At 42.2% G+C, this 11,698-nt stretch overlaps 1 protein-coding gene across 2 annotated transcripts in view; it reads left to right on the top strand.

Annotated features, from left to right (window-relative positions):
• Positions 1 to 1,102: 1,102 nt before the first annotated feature.
• Positions 1,103 to 11,698, top strand: part of tmx3 (thioredoxin related transmembrane protein 3) — a 28,645-nt gene continuing 18,049 nt past the window's right edge. The window contains exons 1-4 of one of the 2 annotated variants that reach the window (XM_062980570.1): positions 1,103 to 1,257; positions 7,248 to 7,302; positions 8,874 to 8,913; positions 10,155 to 10,278. In XM_062980570.1, the coding sequence (XP_062836640.1) occupies positions 1,212 to 1,257; positions 7,248 to 7,302; positions 8,874 to 8,913; positions 10,155 to 10,278 (265 nt within the window). In that variant the 5' untranslated portion in view covers positions 1,103 to 1,211. The remainder of the gene's footprint in view (positions 1,258 to 7,247; positions 7,303 to 8,873; positions 8,914 to 10,154; positions 10,279 to 11,698) is intronic. The other variant, XM_062980571.1, reaches the window with a different exon arrangement.

Here is an 11,698-nt window from a genome sequence, read left to right as displayed (position 1 = left end):
ATCACACTGGCAACGAAGGTCCGCATAGTCAAAGCAATGGTATTCCCCATAGTAACCTATGGATGCGAGAGCTGGACCATAAGGAAGCCTGAGCGAAGGAAGATAGACGCTTTTGAACTCTGGTGCTGGAGGAAAATCCTGAGAGTGCCTTGGACCGCAAGAAGATCCAACCAGTCCATCCTCCGGGAAATAATGCCCGGCTGCTCACTGGAGGGAAGGATATTAGAGGCAAAGCTGAAGTATTTTGGCCACATTATGAGGAGACAGGAAAGCTTGGAAAAGATCGTGATGCTGGGGGAAATGGAAGGAAAAAGGAAGAGAGGCCGACCAAGGGCAAGATGGACAGACGGTATCCTTGAAGTGACTGGGTTGACCTTGAAGGAACTGGTGGCGGTGACAGCCGACAGGGAGCTCTGGCATGGACTGGTCCATGAGGTCACGAAGAGTCTGAGACAACTAAACGACTGAGCAACAACAATATATACCCATGTGCAATGAAACAACCAGTTAGTGCTCCATAATATGGAATTGGCTTTATGTAAGTTCTTTATATTCAGGCAGGCTTTTAAAAAAGGAGGTTCTTAATACTGAGCTAAGTATTGTTTTTTATATATGTCAATAGGTTTTTAATGTTTTAACTATGTATTTTTCATTATTTCCATGTTTAAAATTAGTTCACATTTTTGGATCAATTTGTTATTCTGTTGTTGTTTATTCGTTCAGTCACTTCCCACTCTTTGTGATCTCATGGATCAGCCCAAGCCAGAGCTTCCTGTCGGCTGTTACCACCCCAGTTCCTTCAAGGTCAAGCCAGTCACTTCAAGGATACCACCCATCCATCTTGCCTTTGGTCGATTCCTCTTCCTTTTTCCTAAGCATCATTTTCTAATCATTCTTTGTTATTCTATTTCCAGCCAAAGGGAGGGAGGGAAGGCTAGTGGTTACATTTTCTGCCTCCTGGGACACAATAAATGGGTATGAAGGCAGGGAGACATCACTGACCAATTCACCCGCCTGAGGCAGAAGAGCCTCCTTCATTGACAGGCCTGGCCGAGCGGGTTGCCTGGCAACGGCCCCTCCCACTTCCTAACAACCGCTGGAGCCAGGCGCATGCTCAGTGGAGCGGCGCAGGGTTGGGAAGGGTGCGTGCGCCGGCGCCGCTTCCCCTTCCGGCTCGCGGTCGGCCTGGTCCATCGGCGGCCGCCAGTACCATGGGAGCCGCGAGGGGAGGGCGGAGGAGCCTCCTCTGGGCAGCAGGTATGCGCGCCGCCCCCACCCGCCTCGAGGGAAAGTGCTTTGGCCTTGGGGTGGAGGAGAGGGAGAAGGGATGGGGCGGAGGATAGGCGAGTGAGAGGGAGTGGGCGCCTCTCTCCGGAAACGGCGAGGGAATGGCCGCTTGTGTGAGGGCTAAGGCGGCAGGAAGTGTGCTTTCCTGAGGTTACCGAAAGGCGCTTTCCGTCAGCCTCCTTCCCCTTTTGTCCCCCAGGTGGCTTGGACTCCATCCCCCAGAATCCCTGCTCCTTGCCCAAGGCAGCTGAGGCTTCTGGGAGTTGAAGTCTCAAACTCTTCAAGGACTAGAATCGCCGCCCTGAGCTTCCTCTTTAGACACCCCACGCTGTGACTCGAACCAGCCGAGCGAGCACAATCTGTTGTGGGTTGCTGTGAGTTTTCCGGGCTGTATGGCCACGTTCCAGAAGCATTCTGTCCTGACGTTTCGCCTGTATCTATGACAAGCATCCTTAGGTAGTGAGGTCTGTTGGAAACTAGTCAAGTGGGATTTATATATTTGTGGAATGATCAGGGTGGGAGAAAGAACTCTTGTCTGTTTGAGGCAGGTGTGAATGTTTTCAATTGGTCTCCTTGTTTAGCATTGAATACTCTTTCAGCTTCAGGGTATGGCTGTTTACTAGGGCAATGGTCCTCAACCTGATGTTTTTGGCCTTCAACTCCCAGAAGTCCTAACAGCTGGTAAACTTGCTGGGATTTCTGGGAGTTGTAGGCCAGAAATATTTGGGGACCCCAGGTTGAGAACCACTGGCCTAGAGGAATCCTTTGTTGGGGGGTATTAGCTGCCCCTGATTGCATCCTATCTGGAATTCCTTTTTTCTGAGTGGTGTTCTTTATTTATTGTCCTGATTTTAGAGTTTTTTTTTAAATAGTGGTAGCCAGATTTGGTTCATTTACATGGTTTCCCCCTTTCTGTTGAAATTGTCCACATGGTTTTGGATTTCAATGGTTTGTCTGTGTAGTCTGACACTGCAGACTGATCCAACCAGAGAAATTAGCCATATCAGAGCACCTGATGAACCAACCTGAACAGAACATGTTATTTGAGAATACAGGACATGCTAACAACTACCATGTCAGACTACACAGAGAAGCCATTGAAATCCAGAAGCACGTGGACAATTTCAACTGAAAGGAGGAAAACATGAAAATGAACAAAATCTGACTACCAATATTTAAGAAATCTAAAATCAGGACTGTAAGTAAAGAACACCACTCAGAAACAGAGGAATTCCACACAGGAAACAATCAGGGATAGCTAATACATCCCAAAAAAGGATTCCCCCAGGCAGAGAGCAACCAGGCCTTGAAGATGAAAGGCTATTCAATGCTAATCAAGGTGGCCAATTGAAACTATTAACACCTGCCTCAAACAGACAAGAGTTCCTTCTCCCACTCTGAACATTCCACAAATATATAAATCCCACTTGACACATTTCCAACTTACCCCACAACCTCTGAGGAGGCCTGCCATAGATACAGGCAAAATGTCAGGAAAGAATGCTTCTGGAACATGGCCATACAGCCCAAAGAACTCACAGCAACCCAGTGATTCCAGCCCTGAAAGCCTTTGACAACACATAGCACAGTCTGTGTTGCAACTTCTGCCTAACAGAGCTGGAAGCTGGATTCTCTAGGAAATAATTACTTTAAAGTAGGGGATACAAATCCCATTTGCACTTTATTCATGGCCAGCTTGCATCTTATGCTAGCACCTGCATCCAGATACACACTATCCAATGATTTGTTCCTGTTGAAATGGCATTATATGGTCAGTGTAGACCAGGCATGGGCAAACTTTGGCCTTCCTGGTGTTTTGGACTTCAACTCCCACAGTTTCTAACAGCCAGTAGGCTGGAGGGCCGAAGTTTCCCCATGCCTGGGGTATACTGAGGTATTGCAGTTTAATTGCATCTCCCCATGGGACTTAGGGCGGTTATCAACAAACACAGGCAAACATTCAGTGCCTGTAACAAAGACAATATATGACTTTCCATTGTCCATATAATGGAAGTGTAGACGGGGCCAGAGTTTAACATATTTTAAGTCCTGGGAAGAAATATATTGAGACTGAGGTGACATTCTGTTAAAAAGGTTTCATCAGAGTAGATCTGGCAGATGCTTTATATATAGACAGTTAACCAGCACCTATGGAAGATAAATGTAGTTTCTAGTTGCTTGAGAGTTACTATTAAAAATAGGCCTAACTAATAGTATAGCATACCATAAACTCTGTATTGACTTGGTATTAATATTGAAATACAACAGTTAAAAGCAAATGAAGAGAAACTTATTGTAATGCAGTTTTATTGTTCTACTGTGTAATGAATCACGTTTTTATTTAAAGTATTATTTCTTTTGATGTTTTTACTGGTTGCTCAAAAGTTTTAGTTGCTTGAGTTCTGGTTAACACAATGTGTATGTATATAGAGCGCGATTGGTGTGTGTGTGTGGGATGGGGAGAATGTAGCAGCATATTTCAACGCTTTTCTAGCTTACACTCCTTTTTGGCTTAACTTTGATATTGCTTCCCTTAACATTTGCAGGCTGCTGCTTCACTGATTTTTAAAGCTCAGTTCAAATATCATCAGATTTTCCTATGGTTTGGAATTTTAGTTTAATATTGTTTTATTATTTTGTACATCCACCAATTTTGTCCCTTATATATAGTGCCCCTTACATAAAATGGTGAAATGGAGGTTTGCTTGCTTCAGTGTCTCCCCCCCCCCACTCCAATATTTGCAAGCAGTGGTTGGTTGAATCAGTGAACATGTGGATAAGACAAGTGCAAAGAAGCCAGAATGGATGTCCAAAGAACTTCTAACTGAGCTAAAGCTCAAAAGTGACATGCACAAGAAGTGGAAAAGGGGAGAAATCACCAAAGAAGAATTCAAACGTATAGCCAACTCCTGTAGGGAAAAGGTTCGCAAGGCTAAAGCGCAAAATGAGCTCAGGCTTGCCAGGGACATAAAAAACAACAAAAAAGGTTTTTTTGCTTATGTTGGTAGAAAAAGGAAGAAAAAGGAGGCGATAGGGCCACTGCAAGGAGTAGATGGGGTGATGGTGACAGGGGATAGGGAAAAGGCAGAACTGCTTAATGCCTTCTTTGCCTCGGTCTTCTCACAAAAAGAAAGCCATCTTCAACCTCAGCAACATGGAATGGACGAAGGATTGGGGGAAATCCAACCCCAAATAGGGAAACAAGTTGTCCAGGAACACTTGGCCACTCTAAACGAATTCAAGTCCCCAGGGCCAGATCAGCTACATCCAAGAGTATTGAAGGAACTAGCGGAAGTTATTTCAGAACCACTGGCAATCATCTTCGAGAGTTCTTGGAGAACAGGAGAAGTCCCAGCAGATTGGAGGAGGGCGAATGTGGTCCCTATCTTCAAGAAGGGAAAAAAGAACGACCCAAACAATTACCGTCCGGTCAGCCTCACATCAATACCAGGCAAGATTCTGGAAAAGATCATTAAGGAAGTGGTCTGCAAACACTTAGAAACAAATGCGGTCATTGCTAATAGTCAACACGGATTTACCAAAAACAAGTCATGCCAGACTAATCTGATCTCTTTTTTCGATAGAGTTACGAGTTGGGTCGATACAGGGAATGCCGTGGATGTAGCATATCTAGATTTCAGTAAGGCCTTCGACAAAGTCCCCCACGACCTTCTGGCAAACAAACTAGTAAAATGTGGGCTAGACAAAACTACGGTTAGGTGGATCTGTAATTGGCTAAGCGAACGAACCCAAAGGGTGCTCACCAATGCGTCGTCTTCATCATGGAAAGAAGTGACAAGTGGAGTGCCGCAGGGCTCCGTCCTGGGCCCGGTTCTGTTCAACATCTTTATTAACGACTTAGACGAAGGGTTAGAAAGCACGATCATCAAGTTTGCAGATGACACCAAACTCGGAGGGATAGCTAACACTCCAGAAGACAGGAGCAGAATTCAAAACGATCTTGACAGACTAGAGAGATGGGCCGAAACTAACAAAATGAAGTTCAACAGGGACAAATGCAAGATACTTCACTTCGGCAGAAAAAATGGAAATCAAAGATACAGAATGGGGGACGCCTGGCTTGACAGCAGTGTGTGCGAAAAAGATCTTGGAGTCCTCGTGGACAACAAGTTAAACATGAGCCTACAATGTGATGCGGCAGCTAAAAAAGCCAATGGGATTTTGGCCTGCATCAATAGGGGAATAACGTCTAGATCCAGGGAAGTCATGCTCCCCCTCTATTCTGCCTTGGTCAGACCACACCTGGAATACTGTGTCCAGTTTTGGGCACCGCAGATGAAGGGAGATGCTGACAAGCTGGAAAGCGTCCAGAGGAGGGCAACTAAAATGATTAAGGGTCTGGAGAACAAGCCCTATGAGGAGAGGCTTAAAGAGCTGGGCATGTTTAGCCTGCAGAAGAGAAGGCTGAGAGGAGACATGATAGCCATGTACAAATATGTGAGGGGAAGTCATAGGGAGGAGGGAGCAAGCTTATTTTCTGCTGCCCTGCAGACTAGGACACGGAACAATGGCTTCAAACTACAGGAAAGGAGATTCCACCTGAACATCAGGAAGAACTTCCTCACTGTGAGGGCTGTTCGGCAGTGGAACTCTCTCCCCCGGGCCGTGGTGGAGGCTCCTTCTTTGGAGGCTTTTAAGCAGAGGCTGGATGGCCATCTGTCGGGGGTGCTTTGAATGCGATTTCCTGCTTCTTAGCGGGGGGTTGGACTAGATGGCCCTTGAGGTCTCTTCCAACTCTACTATTCTATGATTCTATGATTCTATGATTCTAAGGGCTGACTATATATACATTCTAGATTGTACACTTTTGGCAGGAGCCACTCTTTGTTATTTTAATTGTAAAGTGCCTGGTACATTGATGGTGGTATGATGGTGGCGGCAATGATGAAATGCTCAGTGTGGGAACCATGTCCCTTTCTCTTGCACATGACTAATTCTCCAAGGCAAATGTTACCAGACAGCAGCTGAGCGCTGAGATGTGGAAACATGGGAGTAAGTGCCAAAGTTATCACTGTCTATAACCACTTGCTTTTTTTTTTTTGCCAAGACTTGACTGTGCTACACAGTCTTTGGCCTTGAAGACATTTGGGACTACAGCTTCACAGTTCTTTACTATATGCAATCCTGGTTGGGAGTAGTGGGAGCTGTAAGGGAAAGCATCTGGAGAGCCAAATATTTACAGAAAGCATGCAGATGAGCCAGGAAGCGTCTTGTCTATGCTTTGTTCCCAACCTGGCACAGCAGGGAGAATTTGAACTAGTAAAGGTTTTAAGGAAGGACATGTGGAAGGAAAGGTAAGCTCGTGGCCACTGTGATCTCCTTTTACTAGTTCACCTTCTCTATGGGAAGGGGTGGAGTGGCAGTGCCATGCTTATTCGTCTGCATTTCCACACATGCATCCTGTGGTTGCATGTGTGGAAATGAAAGATGATTCAGCCCATCTTATCTATTTTGCAACCTAGGGACAGCAAATAACAAAAACCAACAACACCTATCTCGTTCAGGGCATTTAGACTGGATCTAATCTTCTTTACTGTTTCTGCAAGAGAAGAGATGAATGAACAGATAGAGTCACCCTGAGAATAAAGGCAGATCAGAAATTGTGAGGGCTGTTTTTTGCAGTCAAATCTCTTCCCATTGTAAAGAGTCAGCAGTTTCTACTGTTGTGGAATAGACCCCGGTCTCCCTTCCTGGAGTTCTCAAAAGAAAAATGCAAACTAACAAAACAATCAGCTCCTGACTCTTCTTGTTGATCTACTCTCTCCCTCTGGAGGATGACCCGAGAGACAATGACAACAGGGACATGCTTGTTTGTTTTTATCAGCTTTGGGACTGAGAAGAAAGGATTTGGTAGAATCTTCCAAAGTATGTATGTAAGCCTATTGTGTAGACCAGAACTTAATTTTCTTTTTCTCTTCTACTCCTTTTTCTCTTGGTAGTTACTGCAGTCATACTTGTTGTAGATGCTTCTTACGTGCACGACTTAGATGACTCGTAAGTATGCAGTGTATCTGTTGAAATTTTTACCTTTGGAGGTTTCCTTTATATTAAAACATGATCCATATGTGTTCTAGAGCACCCTCCATTTTTTAAAAAATGTCCTAAGATGTCCTCTAAGGGGCATGTTAGAGACCATTTCACTGGGGTTTGTCTTCTAGGGGGCACATAGAGGCAAAAAATTCTATGGGCCCAGTGGCCCTCCACTGTAGGGCATATGGCTCTCCACTGTGAATCCAATGTAGCCCTATTACAATTGACTGTACACCACTTCTGATTTAGACAGGTTGATTATCCCTTATCTGAAATACTTTGGAGAAGAGTTTGGTTTTTAAGATTTCTTTTGATTTTAGAATACCTGCTTATACCTAACGCCATATGGGACCTAACTCTTAACAAAATTAATTCATGTTTCATATATGATTTTTACACAGAACCTGAAGATACTTTTAAACACAATATTGTTTTAATATTTTTGTGCATCCAACAAAGTTAGTGTACATTGAACCATCAGAAAGCAAAGTGTTCCATAGGAACAATTTTGGAGTATTTTGGATTTTGGAATTCTTGATAAGGGATACCTAACCATGTATGTGGAAATGTTTTTTCTATAATTCAACTTACTGTCAGCATACCTCAGATATGACATAGCTATACACATTTTAGCTTTTTCTAGAGTCGGCATGAAATATAAATGAAAAAATAAAGGAAATAAGACTATCTCATGAACACAAGAATCATGCATGCAAGTGTAGATACTATCATTTATATTTAAATTAATAATATTACTACTCATAACACTACAAAAATTAAAAATATAGACACTGTCCATAGAGTTGTTGCATAGTGTTAAGATGACTTAAAATGTGGTAATTCATGTTCTTCCTCTTGGTTCTACTTAGTCACTGAGGCCAGTACCTCTTTGCAGCAAATTGATTTTGAAATTAAGGTGGTATTGCACCCAAATTTCAATTTGGCTCACTGCTTCAGAATCTTTCCTTAGCTGATACAGTTTATTTATTAGTCCATGAAATGCTGCATAAAGCTAGCAAAATGTTTAAATCACCATTTTGAGGCTTATTAACATTTCTTTAATTATGTATCTACATATTTCAAAATCTGGTCTGACAGATTATTACTTCAGAAATAATCCTGCAACACAGATGCTAATGCTGAAGACATCTAACATAATTAGATGATTAGGGGGAGGCACCTTAACTTGAAATTGACAAACACAAAATGATTGGAGAAAACCCCTTGACTTGGATCTGAAAGAAGTCTCACTTTCACTCCTTCAGCAATGAACTAATTAAGGATTCCTCGTTCTGGAAGATGTCATTTATCAGCTGACACAACTTGTTTGCCTGGAAGTGTTCCTCCCTGTTAAAATGATAATAGAAGTAGTCTGGGTTGCAAAAAACCCCCCAAAAAAACAAAACAAAACAAAAACCCAAACAAAAACAAATAAACCTCATGAAAAATGACCACTTCATCAGATGGAATGATATATCCAGCATAGAGATGCTTCTGTCTGTGAAGCCTTCTTCACTAGTTACATTTTTTCTTAGGTTTAAAGAGAACCGTAAAGATGACATCTGGCTTGTAGATGTAAGTATGATAGTTTAATTGTGTCACCTAAAACAAAACTTACCATAAGCTTATTCATTCACATCCATATGACATGGATCTCGGGACTTCATGAAGGAACCTGGTACCAAGGGAAAGGGAATGGGGAGGAATCAATAGCTAGTGGTCTCGTTCCAGAACTAATAAGCGGGATTCTCAATATAACTTCCATCAGTTTGGTCAAGGAACTGTTGGAAATGTCTTGTGCTTCTACTGAGATGCATTCAAGTCTTACAGATTTCAAATACAACACACACACATACACACAATGGACTGTCTTATAGATCAGAAACATTGAGAGGAAGATATAATTTTTATGGATCACAGTAATACTGTTTTCTAGTCTACTGATGAGATAAGCCTGCTAGATATTGTCAAATGTTTATAATACAAACCATCAGCTCCTTAATGTTTTTTTACTATGAGCAATATAACTTCAAGGATGAACAAGCTAAAGATAAATGGGAAGTGCCAATAATCTCCTGTGATGCAGTCTGATAGGAGATTCAAAAAGGGGAAAATCTACAATTATCTAGCTCTTCTATTTTTATATAAATGTATTTCACAATTCTTCACATGCTTGTAATGAAACACTTCTCACTCTCTAACTTTAATTACCCTTATTGATCATTAGCAATCATATGTGTCCCTGTTCTGGTGGATCTTCTAAAATAAGGGAACTGAATTTGCAGTCCCAGGCAGATGTTGTCTGAAATTTCCAAATGCATATGTGACGACCTATCTACAGAATGGGGCGGGAACATTTAGGTGTGTATATGCGGTCAGTGTAAAACTCCCACTATCCCTGACTCCTGGTTAAAGATGATGGGATTTGAATTTGAATATAATCTGAAGTTATAAATTCCGGTACTGTTCCATTATCTGGGTGGAGCCCACTAGGGGGAGTGCTAGAGAGAGAAGGATAGTTCATTTGGCCAAGGGGGGTGGGTGGGTAGAAGGAGGGAAACTATCTTACCCTGTTTTCCTGTTATTCTACCCATATTCCCATTGTGGAAACAACCCTTGTTATGATATGAGAAGTGGGAATAACCAGTGAAAATGGGGGGGGGGATGGTTTTCCTCTTTCAACGCCCCCCCCAAAAGGCCGATCTTTCTCTCTCTAATGCCCCCTAGTGTCTTCTGCCCTCTTAATGGAACAGTACCCAAGTTTCTTTTCAGACCTGTGAATACTCCTCTGACTGCTTGTTTTTGGTTGCTCCTAGTTCTATGCACCTTGGTGTGGCCACTGCAAAAAACTGGAGCCAGTGTGGAATGAAGTTGGTAAAGAGATGGGGGGCACTGGTTCTCCAGTTAAAGTTGGAAAAATGGATGCAACTTCTTATTCTAGTAAGTTCTCTGTTGAGTCTTCTCCTCTGTACTAGAATAATATTTGGATGTCTCAGAAAAGCTAACTATCAAACAATGTGTGTGTATACTAGATGTAATTAAAAACAGAAACTCATTGGGTGAATGGATAAGGCCTCTAATTCTTACTCGCAGTAGATTGCCAGATTGCTGACAGGAGGGCCGTATTGTGAGAGGATGACCCCCATGCTGCAGCAGCTCCACTGGTTGCCGGTCTGCTTCCGGGCTCAATACAAAGTGCTGGTCATTACCTATAAAACCCTAAAGGCTATTTGTCTGATTGCATCTCCCTGTACAGGCCAGCTTGTGCATTGCGGTCAACGGAGGAGGCCCTGCTCTTAGTCCTACCCCTGTCACAAGCATGGTTGGTGGGAATGAGAGAGAGGGCCTCCCCATCTCTGGAACTCCCCATCTCTGGAACTCCCTCCCTAAAGAAATAAAAACAGCCCTCCACCCTCCTCTCCTTCAAAAAACTCCTGAAAACGCACTGATGCCCTTTAGCGTATGGAGAGGAGGAGGACTAGGACACAATTCCATCGGAACGCTGGCTAACTTATTTGTATTCCACTGCTGCTATGGTACATAAGAATAAGGCCTTAAATCTTATGAAACCATGAAAGCAATTTTTATGTATTTTAATTGTTCTCTCAGGGTTTATGTCTTGTTAATTATGTTATTAGTGTAGTTATGTTTATTTGACTATTCGTATTCTGTTTTTTATTTTGATGTTAATTTTTCTTTTGTCACAAGTTTATGGTTATTTTGTATTATTTGGTATTATTTTTGAGATGTTTGTACAGTAGAGTCTCGCTTATCCAACGTAAACAGGCCAGCAGAATGTTGGATAAACGAATATGTTGGAGATTAAGGAAAAGCCTATTAAACATCAAATTAGGTTATGATTTTACAAATTAAGCACCAAAACATCATGTTAAACAACAAATTGACAGAAAAAGTAGTTCAATACACAGTAATGCTATGTAGTAATTACTGTATTTATGAATTTAGCACCAAAATATCACGATGTATTGAAAACATTGACTACAAAAATGCGTTGGATAATCCAGAACGTTGGATAAGCGAGTGCTAGATAAGTGAGACTACTGTATTTGCATAGGGCATTGAATGTTTGCCTTTTTGGTGTGTAAACCGCCCTGAGTCCCCTCAGGGGGAAAGGGTGGTCTATAAATTAAGTTTTACTATTATTATGTTTTATTATGAATAGGTAACATATACTTCAACCTGAAAAGCATTCCATCAGTACTTTTCTGTCATAATTCATGTATTTCAATAGAGTTATAATATATATAATTGATGCTATGTACCATATTTGTTTTCACATACATGCCAGCAAAATATTTAGGATATGTGATCAGTAAAATTATCCTTTTTCATTGTTAAT

The sequence above is a fragment of the Anolis carolinensis genome, chromosome 4 (genome assembly GCF_035594765.1).
Source record: "Anolis carolinensis isolate JA03-04 chromosome 4, rAnoCar3.1.pri, whole genome shotgun sequence".
Lineage (NCBI taxonomy): Eukaryota > Metazoa > Chordata > Lepidosauria > Squamata > Dactyloidae > Anolis > Anolis carolinensis.
This window is presented reverse-complemented; position numbering and strand designations above follow the sequence as displayed.